Source organism: Crocodylus porosus, unplaced genomic scaffold, assembly GCF_001723895.1.
Source record: "Crocodylus porosus isolate Cpor-Errol unplaced genomic scaffold, CroPor_comp1, whole genome shotgun sequence".
Lineage (NCBI taxonomy): Eukaryota > Metazoa > Chordata > Crocodylia > Crocodylidae > Crocodylus > Crocodylus porosus.
Window position 1 is genome coordinate 32,980,012 of NW_017728915.1, and position 13,282 is coordinate 32,993,293.

The 13,282-nt window shown below is 42.5% G+C and overlaps 1 protein-coding gene across 1 annotated transcript; it reads left to right on the plus strand.

The window, feature by feature from the left end:
• Positions 1-4: 4 nt before the first annotated feature.
• On the plus strand, positions 5-4,566 carry DYNLRB2 (dynein light chain roadblock-type 2; the record flags this gene model as incomplete). The annotated part of the gene is made up of 3 exons (XM_019535439.1): positions 5-128; positions 3,501-3,668; positions 4,275-4,566. Coding segments are annotated over 3 exons (336 nt in total), but the record flags the coding sequence as incomplete, so codon positions are not given.
• Between the last annotated feature and the right edge of the window lie 8,716 nt (positions 4,567-13,282).

Sequence of the window (13,282 nt, forward strand, 5' to 3'; positions counted from 1 at the left end):
GGGGTGGAGGGGCGCGGGCCCAGCACTGCCCCAGCCTCTTGCTTCCCCCCAGGCGGAGGTGGAGGAGACGCTGAAGAGGATCCAGGCGCACAAGGGGGTCATCGGCACCATCGTGGTCAATGCGGAAGGTAAACGGGGGGAGGGGCACAGCCCCTGACACCGAGCCCCCAGGAGAGAGGGCAGGGAGGGAGCACGCCGAAGCAAAAATTGTACATGTGGGTGCGTGTGCAGTTAAATACAAATATATATACAAACACCCCCCCCAAGAAAGTGTGTGTATGTACACACTCACACACACACACACACACCCCGAAGTGCATGTGTACACATACAAGCTGATGTGTGACCTGCTGTCGCTTGAGCACCACCACCCCACCGCCTTTGCCCCAGTCCCTTCCTAGTCTAGTGCCAAAAAAGGCTCCTGCAGTCTGTGGGTATAATGCTCCTGTTCAACCCCAGCCCCACTGGATTTCCACTCTGGGGTTTGCTGAATACAAATATAAATGACCCATCTCTAATTTTTAATGGGCCCGAGACCTTCCCCCTTTTCCTGCCCCAGCAGCCACCGCTTCAGCCCCTGGCACAGCCTCTGGCTGGAAACAAAGCATCTGAAATGGCAATCGGGGGCCGTTGTTCGTTAGGCTTCGCCTTTCCTATAGAGACGTTAGGTTCGGCTCCAGCATCAGTGTCTCTGACAACTTCTCTCTCACCCCAGGGGGCCGTGCAAGACGGCTGGAGTTTGCAAGCTGCCTCTTCAGACAATTAGATCACGTACGGTCATGGGCTCGATTGGTTTAAGTGAATCCCAAGATGGCCAGAATTACTCTTGGCATAGACAGTGACTTGAAATCATAGTAATGCAAATTAAAAATATCTGTATGTGACGAACTTGTTTGAAAAGCTATCCAGGAACACGGAAGACAACTATGTATTTATTTTAATGTTTGGGGGTTTTTTGGTATTAAAAATCCAACTGTATTTTGTCCAAGCCTGTTTCCCTCCACCCCTCAGTGTCAAAACTATCCAGATTTCTCTTAGGGAACTAGATCCTCTAGTTTATAGTAAAATAAATGAACTTTTACTTTTATCTAATAGTTATTTACAATACAGTTGTGATTAAGAACAACTGGTGAATAAATGTTTCATAGTTTCTATGGTTGGAAGGGACCTGAGTAGATCATCTAGTCTGACCCCCCTGCCACAGCAGGAAAAAGTACTGGGGTCAAACAACCCCAGCAAGGTGTACATCTAACCTCCTCTTAAAGACCCCGAGGGGAGGAGCCAGCACCACTTCTCTTGGAAGTAGGTTCCAGGTCCTAGCCTACCGTGAAGTAACGCCTCCTGATATCTAGCCTAAATTTACCCTCTGCCAGCTTGTGACCGTTATTCCTGGTCACTCCTGGCAGTGCTCGGGGAACAGGGACTCCCCCAATGCCTGCTGGTCCCCCCTGACTAGTTTGTAACAGGCCACTAGATCCCCCTCAGCCTTCTCTTGTGGAGGCTGAACAGGTTCGGGTCCCGTTGCCTCTCCTCGTAGGGCCTGCCCTGCTGCCCCGATCATGCGAGTGGCCTCCTCTGGACCCTCTCCATGTTGTCCACATCCCTCTTGAAGTGTTACTTACGCACACACACTCTACCCTCCCCCCCCATTTCCTTTTAAACTGTGGTTGCCATTTTAACACTAAGTGATGATTACACAGATGTTCTCAGTAGGGCTGACCCACATGCAGCCCCTGCCATTGTCCCCATTAAATCCCAATGTCCACATTTGCTCAATTTTGACACCCTAACACGTCCTACGGAGACACAGACGTTACAGACTGTTTGAATACGTTAGACAAAAGTGTTGCATGCCCTGGCCACTGTAGAGTTACGGTCTTTGTAAGACAGTCAAGTGTTGACATCACTTTGATTTTAGATTATGATCATGCAAGTATCATCTATCAAGGGAGACCATAAACAGGCAACAGAGCTTAACAATCTAATAAGCAGAATTAGGAAACTTTCTGTCCCCAGTGTTGCTTGTAATCACCTTCAGACGAACTCTCTTCAGGTTCTCTTTCCCCCTCAACTGTGTTGCCCTTCAAAGGTATTTGCAGGTTGTTCTATTCTTTTGCTTCAAGAATTGTGAAGGAAAGACATGCATTATTATTTTTAATCTTTCCTTAACCTGTCAGTCCCTTCTATCTCAAATCAGGTTCTCCATTTCTAGAATCTTTCCTAAATGTTAATTTAACTGGTATCAGAATACAGTACAACTTCATAAATCTGGATAGCAAAATCCATAATTCTCAAAAATCTGGCACTTTTTAAAAATACACTTCATTGGGGAATAGCGGTGGCCAGTCCCGGAGCAGCAGAGGGGAAGCTTGCATGCAGCGGCTACTGCCGCCATCTACCACCCCACTCTGCAGCTCTACGTGTGGCTGCTGCTTCAGGACCAACCTCTGCTACCCACCTTCCTTCCCTGCTCGGTGACCGGCCACCACTTCAAAGATCTGGAATTTTCAAATTTTCAGAAGGTGCTTGGTCCCGAGCATGCCAGATTTATGAGGTTATACTGTATTCTAAAGTCTATCCATGAGTTAGGCTCTCTACCATCACTCTGTATAAAGGAAAAAATAGCCTTGCTGTTTTGTAACATTGTCTTTCTAAAAATCAGAAGGATTGTAAAAATTCTCTCTAACTTAAACAAATTTATGAAGCACAGTAAGTTTTGCAGTTGCACTGTAACTATGATAGCACTTATTATTCAAACTTCATAATCTATTAATATGGGAATGGATTTGACAGAAGATGATGGTTAATGAATTAATTCAACAAAAATAATGTAAACGTTATGTTGTCTAAGTTTTGTAATACCTTGTGGCCACAGATGATAGATGTTCATTAATCAGCATCTTGAACTGGACCTTTAAAAGAGCTTTTGGGGGAGTTTTTAAAAATTTTACTCACCAAATGCATCATTTTTACAAAAAAAAAGTATACCTTCTGGGTGGTTGGGGGGGGGGGAATGCTTGTGCTGTTTTTGTTACTGGATAGTTTATAAATTTGCAATTCCATCACTGCATGTTCCAGATGTTTAATATAGTCAACCCAAATGCTGCTGTTAGATGACAGTATTTAAAATATTCATGATGAGAAAAAAAATTGAGAGTAACAGTTATTTTAACTTGAAACAGATGAACTATTAGAAATGCTAAGACAAGGATCTTTTAAGGGTTAGATACATAAAGCTACAGATAGATGTGCCTGGTCAACTAGGAAGCTTTTCCAAAATCCTTAATTCTCATGGATTTCAGGCAAGTAATTCCTTTTAAAATCTGTCCTTATGTATATTACTGTCATGGCATAATTTTGTGTTTCTGTTTGCTATAAAACAACAATCATAATTATAGTGGTAATATCTTGTTCTCTTTTTTTCTTTGCTGTTTTATTGCGTCTCTTGTATTAAGAATCAAGAAACTGAAGTATGAATTGGTAAAATTGTTTGTTTGCAGGAATTCCCATCAGGACAACTCTAGATAACTCTACAACAGTCCAATATGCAGGCCTGCTTCATCAACTCACAATGAAAGCTAGAAGCACAGTAAGAGATATTGATCCTCAGAATGATCTAACCTTTCTTAGGATAAGATCAAAGAAACATGAAATCATGGTAGCCCCAGGTAACATAACAATTCTTTTGAAAAAATTATTGCTAGTATTTTGTGCGTCTGGTAGGTTTCTTTTCATGCCTTCAGGAATAAAGATGGTATATAACATATATTGAATAGATGAAAACAAGACCATATAAAAGGGAACTGCAGCTCCTTTACACACAAATGACGTGCAAGACATGTTGCTCACTACGTTGACCTGTGCAGACAGTGCATTAGCATCTTGATGCTTAGCAATTAGTTGGCTTATTGTTGCAACACAAGTTTCTAGGTGCTTGGGCAGTAACTTTCTCCTATTCCCTTTCGTTGGTTTGATTTTCTTAAACTGACAGCAAATGTACTACTCGAATATTTTCAATTAAAATGGTTCAGTAGGCCAACATGAGTTGAAACCTTAGTCTATGTTGGCAGTTTGACATTTAATTTTAAAAGAAATGCGTTTAGTTTTACAATTTATTTAGTTAGCTTAATTTAAGAAATCACTGCTTTTTATTCACACTGGTATCAGTACAGGAAATTGTTTGATCAGATGGCAATAAATAAAGCTGCTAGTAAATATATGAGCTGCTAACATATGTGGTAATTTCAATTCATGTTTTTATATTTTTCCCACAGATAAGGAATATCTTCTGATTGTTATTCAGAACCCATGCGAGTAGACACACCACAAGAAGATTTTGAGAGACTAAAGTAGCTGTACTTTCTAAACTAAGATTAATTCTCTGATATTGAATGTTCAAAATACTAATGGGTTAGTTTATGTAATATACATAACCTCTCATAACTAATACTTTGCTGAGTTAAAATTTCCAGCTGGTAGCTGTATATTAACTTGTGCTTAAGCAAGAAAATACTATGTATATTTCAGTATGCAGAACAATAAAACAAAATGCATGACACTTACTAATGGATTTTCTGGCTAATTTTTTTATGACTCTTGCAGTTCTCTTAAAGCATCCAACTCAGGGGTGGGCAAAATGGTATGTCTAGCCAGCAGCCAGACTTCATTTCCCAGCAACCCCTGCCTGTGTCAGTGCAGCCAGTTTCCATGGAGACCCCAGCAGCAGTGGTGTTGTGACAGTGTGGGGCCAGGGTTTTCATGGAGAGCAGCCCCAGCAGCGCTGGCAGGGTGCACAGCACAGCAGAGAGCTGCTCTGCAGCGGGGCAGGGATCTCACAGTGGTGACAGTGTGGTCCAGAGCTGGGGCAGAGCCGTGATCTCCTGTCTGCACTCTCTGCCTGGGGCATGTGGGCAGTGGATTACAGCTCTGCTCCAGCTCTGGACCACATGGTCACCACCACAAGATTCCAGCCCTGGAGCAGCTCCCCACCCTGCCACGTGTCCTGCCAGTGCTGCTGGGGCTGCACTGTCATGGCACTGCCGCTACAGGGGTCTCCATCAAAACTAGCCACAGTGATATGGGCAGGGGTTGCTGGGAAATGGAGTCAGCCATGGGCCAGACTTTGCCCACCCGTGATCTAACTTGTGTGTATTTGAGCAGATGTTGGGAATCATGGAAACTAGCAGTTTGTGTACATGTAATTGTATTCAGAAACTAAAGAGTATAGAATTAAACAGTGTTACTCATGTCACTATCATTATGGTAAAGTGGGTAGTTTTCTGTCTCTACCTTCTGCTGTTGATTATTCTAAGGGAATAACTTAAGGCAGAAGTAAAACAATCTAATTGACAGCTCCTAAGTTTCTCCTTAACAGCTCAATTGCAACTTCACTTAGAATGGTCTTTCAAATATTAAAGAATCAAATATTATATATTGGGGCATTTCATTTAAAAATCACAGAAAAATGTGGATTTGGGGTTACTTTTTTTTTTAACTGAAAATTAGGGATTTTTTTTTTTAAATCAGAGAACCAGGATCCCTGATTAATCACCTTTAGATATAACACACAGTGAACACTTTATTCCAACACACTTTGAAACCACACAACCAGTAATCTTGCAGTTATCTCCAAAACTCCAAGCATGTGAAAGCATTTGTTTAAAATCAAGCGTTTAAGGTTTATGTACAATATCACTTTACAGATTATTCTAAAATTTTATCTTAAAGTTTCAACACATTTTAGGGAGCAGGGATGACTGGAAAAAAAAGTGAGTAGAGTAGAAGTCAACTTGACTCAGAATATCAAAAAGGTAAACATAAAGGCAGTTGGCCATTCCCTGGGGATTTGTAGTATAACTTATAGCAATTTCATAACCTCAACCATAGTTTATATCGTCAAATGCCTCCATAGCTACGAAGCTGGCCATATGGTGTCATGCATTTCCCAAACTAGAAACAATGGAGGGTTATTATAACCTTGATAGCTACCAATCGGTTATAAACATTTTAAAAGTATGGTAGTGTTGGAGTGATGATCACATTTCTGTGATGGAGTAATGGACAGAGCCAGTACTACACCACATTCAGATTGAGGAAAAGCTGCTGAGTATATGGGCCCCATGTGAGAGGACTGAAACAGTCTGGTTACCACCCAGCTGTTCAGGACTTTCACTCCAGGTTATAAGCAGGAGTCAGAGGGACACCAGCTGAGGGTAGTGGTGTACTGGAAGACACTTCCTGCTTTCATGGGCATTCTTCTGGATCGTTGGTTACGAATTAAAGACAAGTGGTTCATTTAATGTACAGGTTTGGCAAACACTGCTTTGCTGCATCAATATTACATTTTCTAGTTGCCACCTCTTCTAGCAAAGATTTCCAAAAGCAAGCCAATCATTGTTAAATATCATTTAAACTCTTTTCATAAAATACACATGCATGCTTCTGGAGGAATCAGCCAAAGCTGCTCCCAATTTGGAAGAAGCTGCGCCAGGGTTAAACCTGTAGCTGTGGAGCTGCAAGGAGAGGGCGAGCGATGCTGAGGGGTGGTCTTCACCCCTCCTGTGTACGGCCGTGGTAAGATGTGCTGTAGCAGTTGAGATTTGGTTTTCGTTCTTCATTCTGCCTTTCCAAGTAAATATATTATTTGGAGATGTGATATGCAAGTAAATAGGGTAGTTAGTTACTGTCTATCAGGAAAGCAACTGAATAGCTGTTTACATTTCCAGTTTCAGGCCTGGGGGTGTTAATAGAAAAGAGAAGTGAAATAATCCCAGCAAGCCAAGTGGAAACCTGCAGTCAGTCAGATTCATCTCAACAATGGCAGATAGTGCTGGAATAGTGGAAGGAAAGAATGAGGAAGTAATTTTGAAATGACTTATGTAATAAGTTTGCACTGCACCATCTATTCCTGCTAAGGTGAAGTTGGCATTTAAGAGAAATAACAGCCGGAGGAATCCCTACCAGCAATTTAGATTCACAATACCGATGTCAGTTACCCACAAGAAAAAATAACTGCAGTGAAAAAAATCATAATATTCCTTCTACGACTGTAATGCTAGGGATAATTTTTCCTGTGGCTGATGGTCTGAAACCTCTCCAGCTTCACAGGCCAGATGAGCAAAATGGGACCAGTCCGTGGGGCAGATCCCATGCACAGAGCTGGTCCACGGGCTGGATCCTGCATGGGATCAGTGCAATCTGGCACAGCAGATCTGGCTGCAACGTGACTGACACACCAGTCCAACCCTGGATCTGGCCATGGAACAACCACATACCAGCGTGGCCTAGTGTCCGGGGCCATGTCATCCAGACTATGGCTCTCCAGGGGTCTAGAAATGTGGTGGCAGCTAACTGCCATGACTCCAGAAGCAGTCAATGCTCCTACCACACCCCTGCCATCAAATGTCCAGACCTATAGGGAGCCCATTGACATAACTCCATGGGCTGGATCTGGCCCGCAGGCTGGAGGCTGAGCACCACTGTTCCAAGTGAATCAAATATTACTTTTCAAATATCACACTAGCATTCTGGAAAAGATACACCCCCATGATGACACTATCGCATGTTTGGGGCTGTAAAACTAGCCCACCTAGTGGCAACAGAAAGCTGTCCCAGAATCATCCTTCCACTTAAAAAAAAACTTAGTAAATATCTTAGCTTTGCCTCGATATGTATATCTGATAAATGCATAACCTCTCATGAGACACCTTCCAATGCCAATCTTCCGTCTCATTTACAGTAACATATTCCACAGTCATTTGTTCTAAAGTTTTGCTCATCTGTCACCTAGCCAGAATTTAAATGCTCAGTTTAACGCAGGCAACGGATGCTCTTTTTTGTTCAATGCATTTTCCTATTGTTGTTTGCAATCAAAGGGGTTGCATGCATGTGTAATGTAACACTGAGGCATTTGGTTAACGTGTATTATGCAATGCATACAGAGGTATTCAAGTTGTATGTTCTTTAAGTATACTTTCAGCTCAGCTTGTTCTCAAATTTACATCATTTTGTGGTTTAAACCCGAGTAAAAAACACCGTTAGATTTTGGCTTCAGGCACCACTGAAAATGATTTACAAATTCTGTAAGCAACAAAAAAATACCTAGTGCAATTGATCATCAACTGATCTGTCACCTCCTCAGATTTGTAGGAATTAACATATCGTGCTTTTGCCAAAACTGCATCCTTATGCTACAGACGCATTTCAGAGAAAGTGCTATGTGTGTAAAAGATGGAATTAAATTCAGTCAGAGCAGAGAGAAATGGCACACATAAACCAACAGAATTCAGTGGGTTCATATGGAAAGCACCGAAACCTTGCATCTGAAATCCTCCAACTCAAACATATTTTACTGTCAGTGGCCAAGTGTTCAGGCCTTCATATTTTGTCATGTTGTTACTAACCCCATCCAGACTACATCCCAACGAAAAGTTTTGGGGGTCTGCTGACAGCAGCATCTCTCCGAGCGCACAAATTGTTCCGAATTCTTCAGAAAGCTTGTATTGAACGTAAGATGCACAGACTGTGCCCATATATGAACGTCTTACTGTACATTTCACCTAACAAGACAAGCTATTTGGTCCACACCAGGCTCCCTGAAGGAATATTGTCGCATCATGAATATTAATGATAATGATCTTGAAAAGGCTAGCTTAATAAAATAGCTGAACATGCAATTAGACATCATTATTATTACGTCTAGGAGTTATGCAGCTGGTTTCAGTGTTAAAAAGCAACAGCAGCATTGACTCAGTAGTAGAAAGCTTTCCTTAATACTGGGGACAATCCTGCCTCCACAGTCCCAAATTAAACATAAGGAAGAGCTGCTGGATTGCCCCAAGGAAAGCAACAACGGTCTGCAATAGACTGATGCTGTGCCTTCATGTTCTTGTCACCATGCTGCTGTCTGGAGACTGTTATTACCTGGCCTAAAAAATAAATCCCACGTGGATTTTTCAAAACTCAAGCAGTCAATTAGAGGAATCAAAAGAATTGCAGTAGTTTGTGTTCCCTTTTCTTTGCGTCTAGACAAATTAACATACCCATTGTACTGGTTACTAGAGAGATTTAGGTCACAACAACAAGTGGGATTTTTATAGCGGCCTACAGAGAACAGGAGCAGGATGTGGTTAAGAGAAGACCTATAACAGCCGTCATTAAGCAGGCAGGAAAGTGGAAGTGAGAGGGCCATCCACTGGAGGATACCTTGGATCTGAATCCCTCCAGTCCTGAATTTTTGGATAATGACCTATGGTGCCACACTGGGGATATTACTTCTGCAAGAACCCAGGAGACCAAGGAGCACGAGACAGGCAGCTCTGGAAGATCTCCTGGGCCTTGTATTGGGCTTTGTGGTTACTCCAGCACCATCCAGTGTGCTAGGAAGTATCTAATGCTCATGGGAATTCACAGTCCTTAGCCTGAAAATCTAACAAGCAAAAGGGCCTGACGATCTTCCTTTACACCAGTTTGCCAACAGTGACTTCAGTGAAGTTACCGTGCACTGACACCAGCTCTACGTCTCTAGTGTACTTCCTGTAGAAGGATTTCAATAACGTAAATAGGACGGAGGGTATGGAGCAGTGGAGATGGACCAAAGTCAAGGGAAAGCCAGCGTCTTTCAGTACGAATTCATTTTGCAGCCAGTTATGCCCTTTTCCTTTGGAGGAAGCAGGGACTCAAGAGTCACTGAGCCGAATTCTGCGCTCGTGTGCGGCGCTACAAATTTTCAGTAAGACCTATAAAGCTCTTCCTGAGCTAATGGATGTTTTATTGGTTGCTTTATACCAAACCCACAAATGCTTACTCAGAGCTCACTGCTGGGTAAGTCAGGGGGTGGCAGCAGTCACATTTTTCCGAGGAAGCTACTGGTTGCTCCAGAAAAAAAAAAAAAAAAAAAAAGACTATAAAGCAATGATCTACCAATTTGTGCAGGGATTTCAGCCCGCTGATAGGTTTGTTCTTACAACAGACCTTTGTTTTAGTGGGTTTTTATGGTCTCTCTCGCACAAGCCCCTGAGAAACACCCTGTTTTACAAATAAAGGCTTTTACCACGTATTCTGGTCTGTTTGATGTTTTAGGAATATCCAACCTTATTTCCAGGAATTTACAAAGCAAGTTAAAGCCTGTCATTTTTTAATTCCACTAGCTGATTTTTGAAAAGATAAAAAGTATGGTCTTTCCTCCAGTCATAATCTCATTAACTGAGAGCCCCACTTCCAAGTGCTCTGTTGATAACCATTTCCTGTTGAACCATTTCCTTGCTGCAGTTGTTGTATTTAAATTAATGCTGCTACAATGTGTGTGTGGGCTTTTTGGGCAGGGGGATAGAAGTCATGCCTGCACTCCACTCCCCCGATTATCTGTAGCTTTGTACTGTAATTAGTAGTCCGACCCAGAAAAGGTGCAGTAACACAGGGCCAGAGCAATCGCGCAGCATGGCCCCAATGAGATATTAAAGGTCTGCTGTGTTAAATCTAGGGGCGAGGCCTTCCGCTGGTGTAAAGCTGCGTGGTGCTACTACAGTCAGTGGCTTTCCGTCAGTTGAGGCTTTGGCCCTCTGGCATTGAATTTTAAATTACGGTTAGTAGGTGAAAAGTGGCGAGATGATGCTGGCATTCATAGCTATTATTGTGAGAATACAAAAAGGCAGAAATTGTTGTTATCAAGTAATATATTGATTACAAATGTCAACTAAACTGAATTCCCAAGGGCTTGAATGGAGGTAAAGGATACCTCTGAAATCCTTTTGAAGGAAATGGGAAAGTGTGGGGTATCCAAATTAAAAAGGGACCAAAAAGTTTCTTCTTGGAGAGGTTTCTCCTTTATGTTTCTTTCTTGCTTGTACGTGAAAGCTCAGATTTGTTCGATTGCGGGAACAATGGTTTCACAAGCCAGAATGCGCACACGAGCAAATGTCACATGCAAATCAGAGAACCGAATGCTTAATACCATGAGCATATTCAAATGAAAGTGTTTGTGGGCAAGCATGATTGCTACCTCCAGGTTCAAAAGTCTCACAAAGAGTGGTTGTTTTCATAAAGCAGAGGAATTAACATCAAGCCACAGTGTGAAACTGTAAGTTGCCGGCACTAGAATAGCTGAGCCCTGGTCTTTCTTGAACCAGCATCCTTTATGACTCCTATCATTTACAGTGGCTTCAGAAAATAAAAGAGCCCTTGAGGGTGCTGTGCTTCATAATTCTAGCTCTACCGAGGCCTTCTTACTGATAGACATTTCTAATATAGATAAGACAGACAGAGCGGATATTAAACCGGAATCTCTTCACATCCTTCCTTTCTAATTGTAGCAGAAATTCAAGAATTTTCTCAACGCTGTGGATCTAGTGTCAGTTATTGCAGATGGTACTGTGGTCTGCCCAGCTGGAAGAGACCGAGGTATGAGCAGACCTCCGACTGCCTGTGGAAGTCCTATATTTCTGCTTATTTTAATCCAGTGCAAGAGAGGAAGGGAATACAGAAAGGAATGGGGAGGGGGGGGTGTTCTTGTTTCTGTTTTACTCAAGAAATAATCCCCATTTTTGAAAGAAACATCAGGTTTTATTAACACGAAGATGATGGGACTTGTTTTCTGCAAAAAGACACAAATTTAACTGAAAATTGTTGCAAGACACAAATGGGCCCTTGTCTGTTTGGTCCACTTTCCTGGCTATTACGTGGCAAACAACAAGGCGGCCATCGCTGGGCAATGCATCTGTTTGTTGATCAAATAAGCCTGAAAATGGTTATGCTCTAGAAACTCGTGGGTTTCACATCCACTAATGATGAAATATTCAACTTCCCTGAGGCCTCTTTAAGTGTCTCTTGGTCGCTCTACTCCCAGACCATACATCACAACAATTCAAATCCCCTGATAAAAGACAAACCAGCAATTATGGGCACGTTCAACCTTAGACAGAAAGCATCTCCAGAACCTCCTGTCCCCACCACTCCTGCAGTCCCAGTTGCCTCTGCATTAAGATAATTGGTCTCAGCTGAACGAAGGCAGATTTCCCCATGGTCAGCTTTCTTAACAGCAAGAGAAAATGCCAAAGGTAGTTTTCCTGCTAAATGGTAGGGGTTTAACCCTCTCCTTGCTAACCGTGGTATGGAAATCCATGCATCTCCTGTCACTTGCCCCAGGCACAATAGAAAGCAGTGCACAAAATAGAACCGGTGTGATTAATGAAGCTAATTGGAGCAGGACAACAACTGCACACTCACTGGCCTGCTTTCAAATGGGCACCACAACATTTGCAAATGTATCTCTTGGTGAGCAACAGACTGTGCCCTTGTGCATGCCAATGTGGGTTCCTACACACCGCTGCCTACTTAATGAGCGCATTTACAACTCATGAATGCATATGAGCAAGGTAAGGCACTGGGCATGCAAACTTGTCATCTTGTGACTGTGTCCTAGTCTGTGGTTTAGAGGCTTAGTTAGAAATCTGCTCCTAAATGTACTGGCATTGTTAACCTTTACAAAAAAGCCAAAAGGTTAATTTACAAATGCTTCCTTCTGTCACATTAATGATGACAAATTCTTATGCATCATAGCATGAGTGAAGTATGACTGATGGCAAGTAATGGGTACCCAACTGAAGAGAACAATACACACATGCATCAATAGCATGAGCAGTCAATTATGGAACAACAATTATGGCAGGAGTTTGCCTCATATACATCTCAGTTAGCTGTGGACCAGGTCTTGTATAAATAGCTTGTGACTAAGCAAGTGCAGAGGCAGTCTCGCTTTCTTCTGGTGCCAACGCAATTCATTCTTCCACCAGAAATGAGTGAATGAAAGTCCTACTACCTGAGATTATAGCTACAAAGGATGATGTCAGATCTATGCATTGTCTTCTGAACAAAAGGGGAAGCTGCTTTGGGTATATCCCAATACACAGAAAGCTATCACACCCTATCGGAAGTGGAGATTCTCAACCATTGCAAAAGTGTCCTGCTTTCATATCTGCAGTCACCCATAGCTGCCATGCATCCTGTTACACACATGCCACAACCAGAGATAAGCAGGCCACTGGGGAGCAAACAGAAGGAATGAACTTCGGGCAATTTAAGAATATGGATGGCCACGTCTGATTTAATGCAATATGTATTCTGTCTGAATAATGACTGTTCGGATTCAAAAAAGGGGGCACCGATTTCATTCAACAGAAGCCTTTCCATTGACTTCGGTGAGCTCTGCATCAGACTCTTGGTCCATGTTTGTGGTAGAAAGCATCCTACACACAAACATGCACCCCTGTAGCACATTGTTGCACGA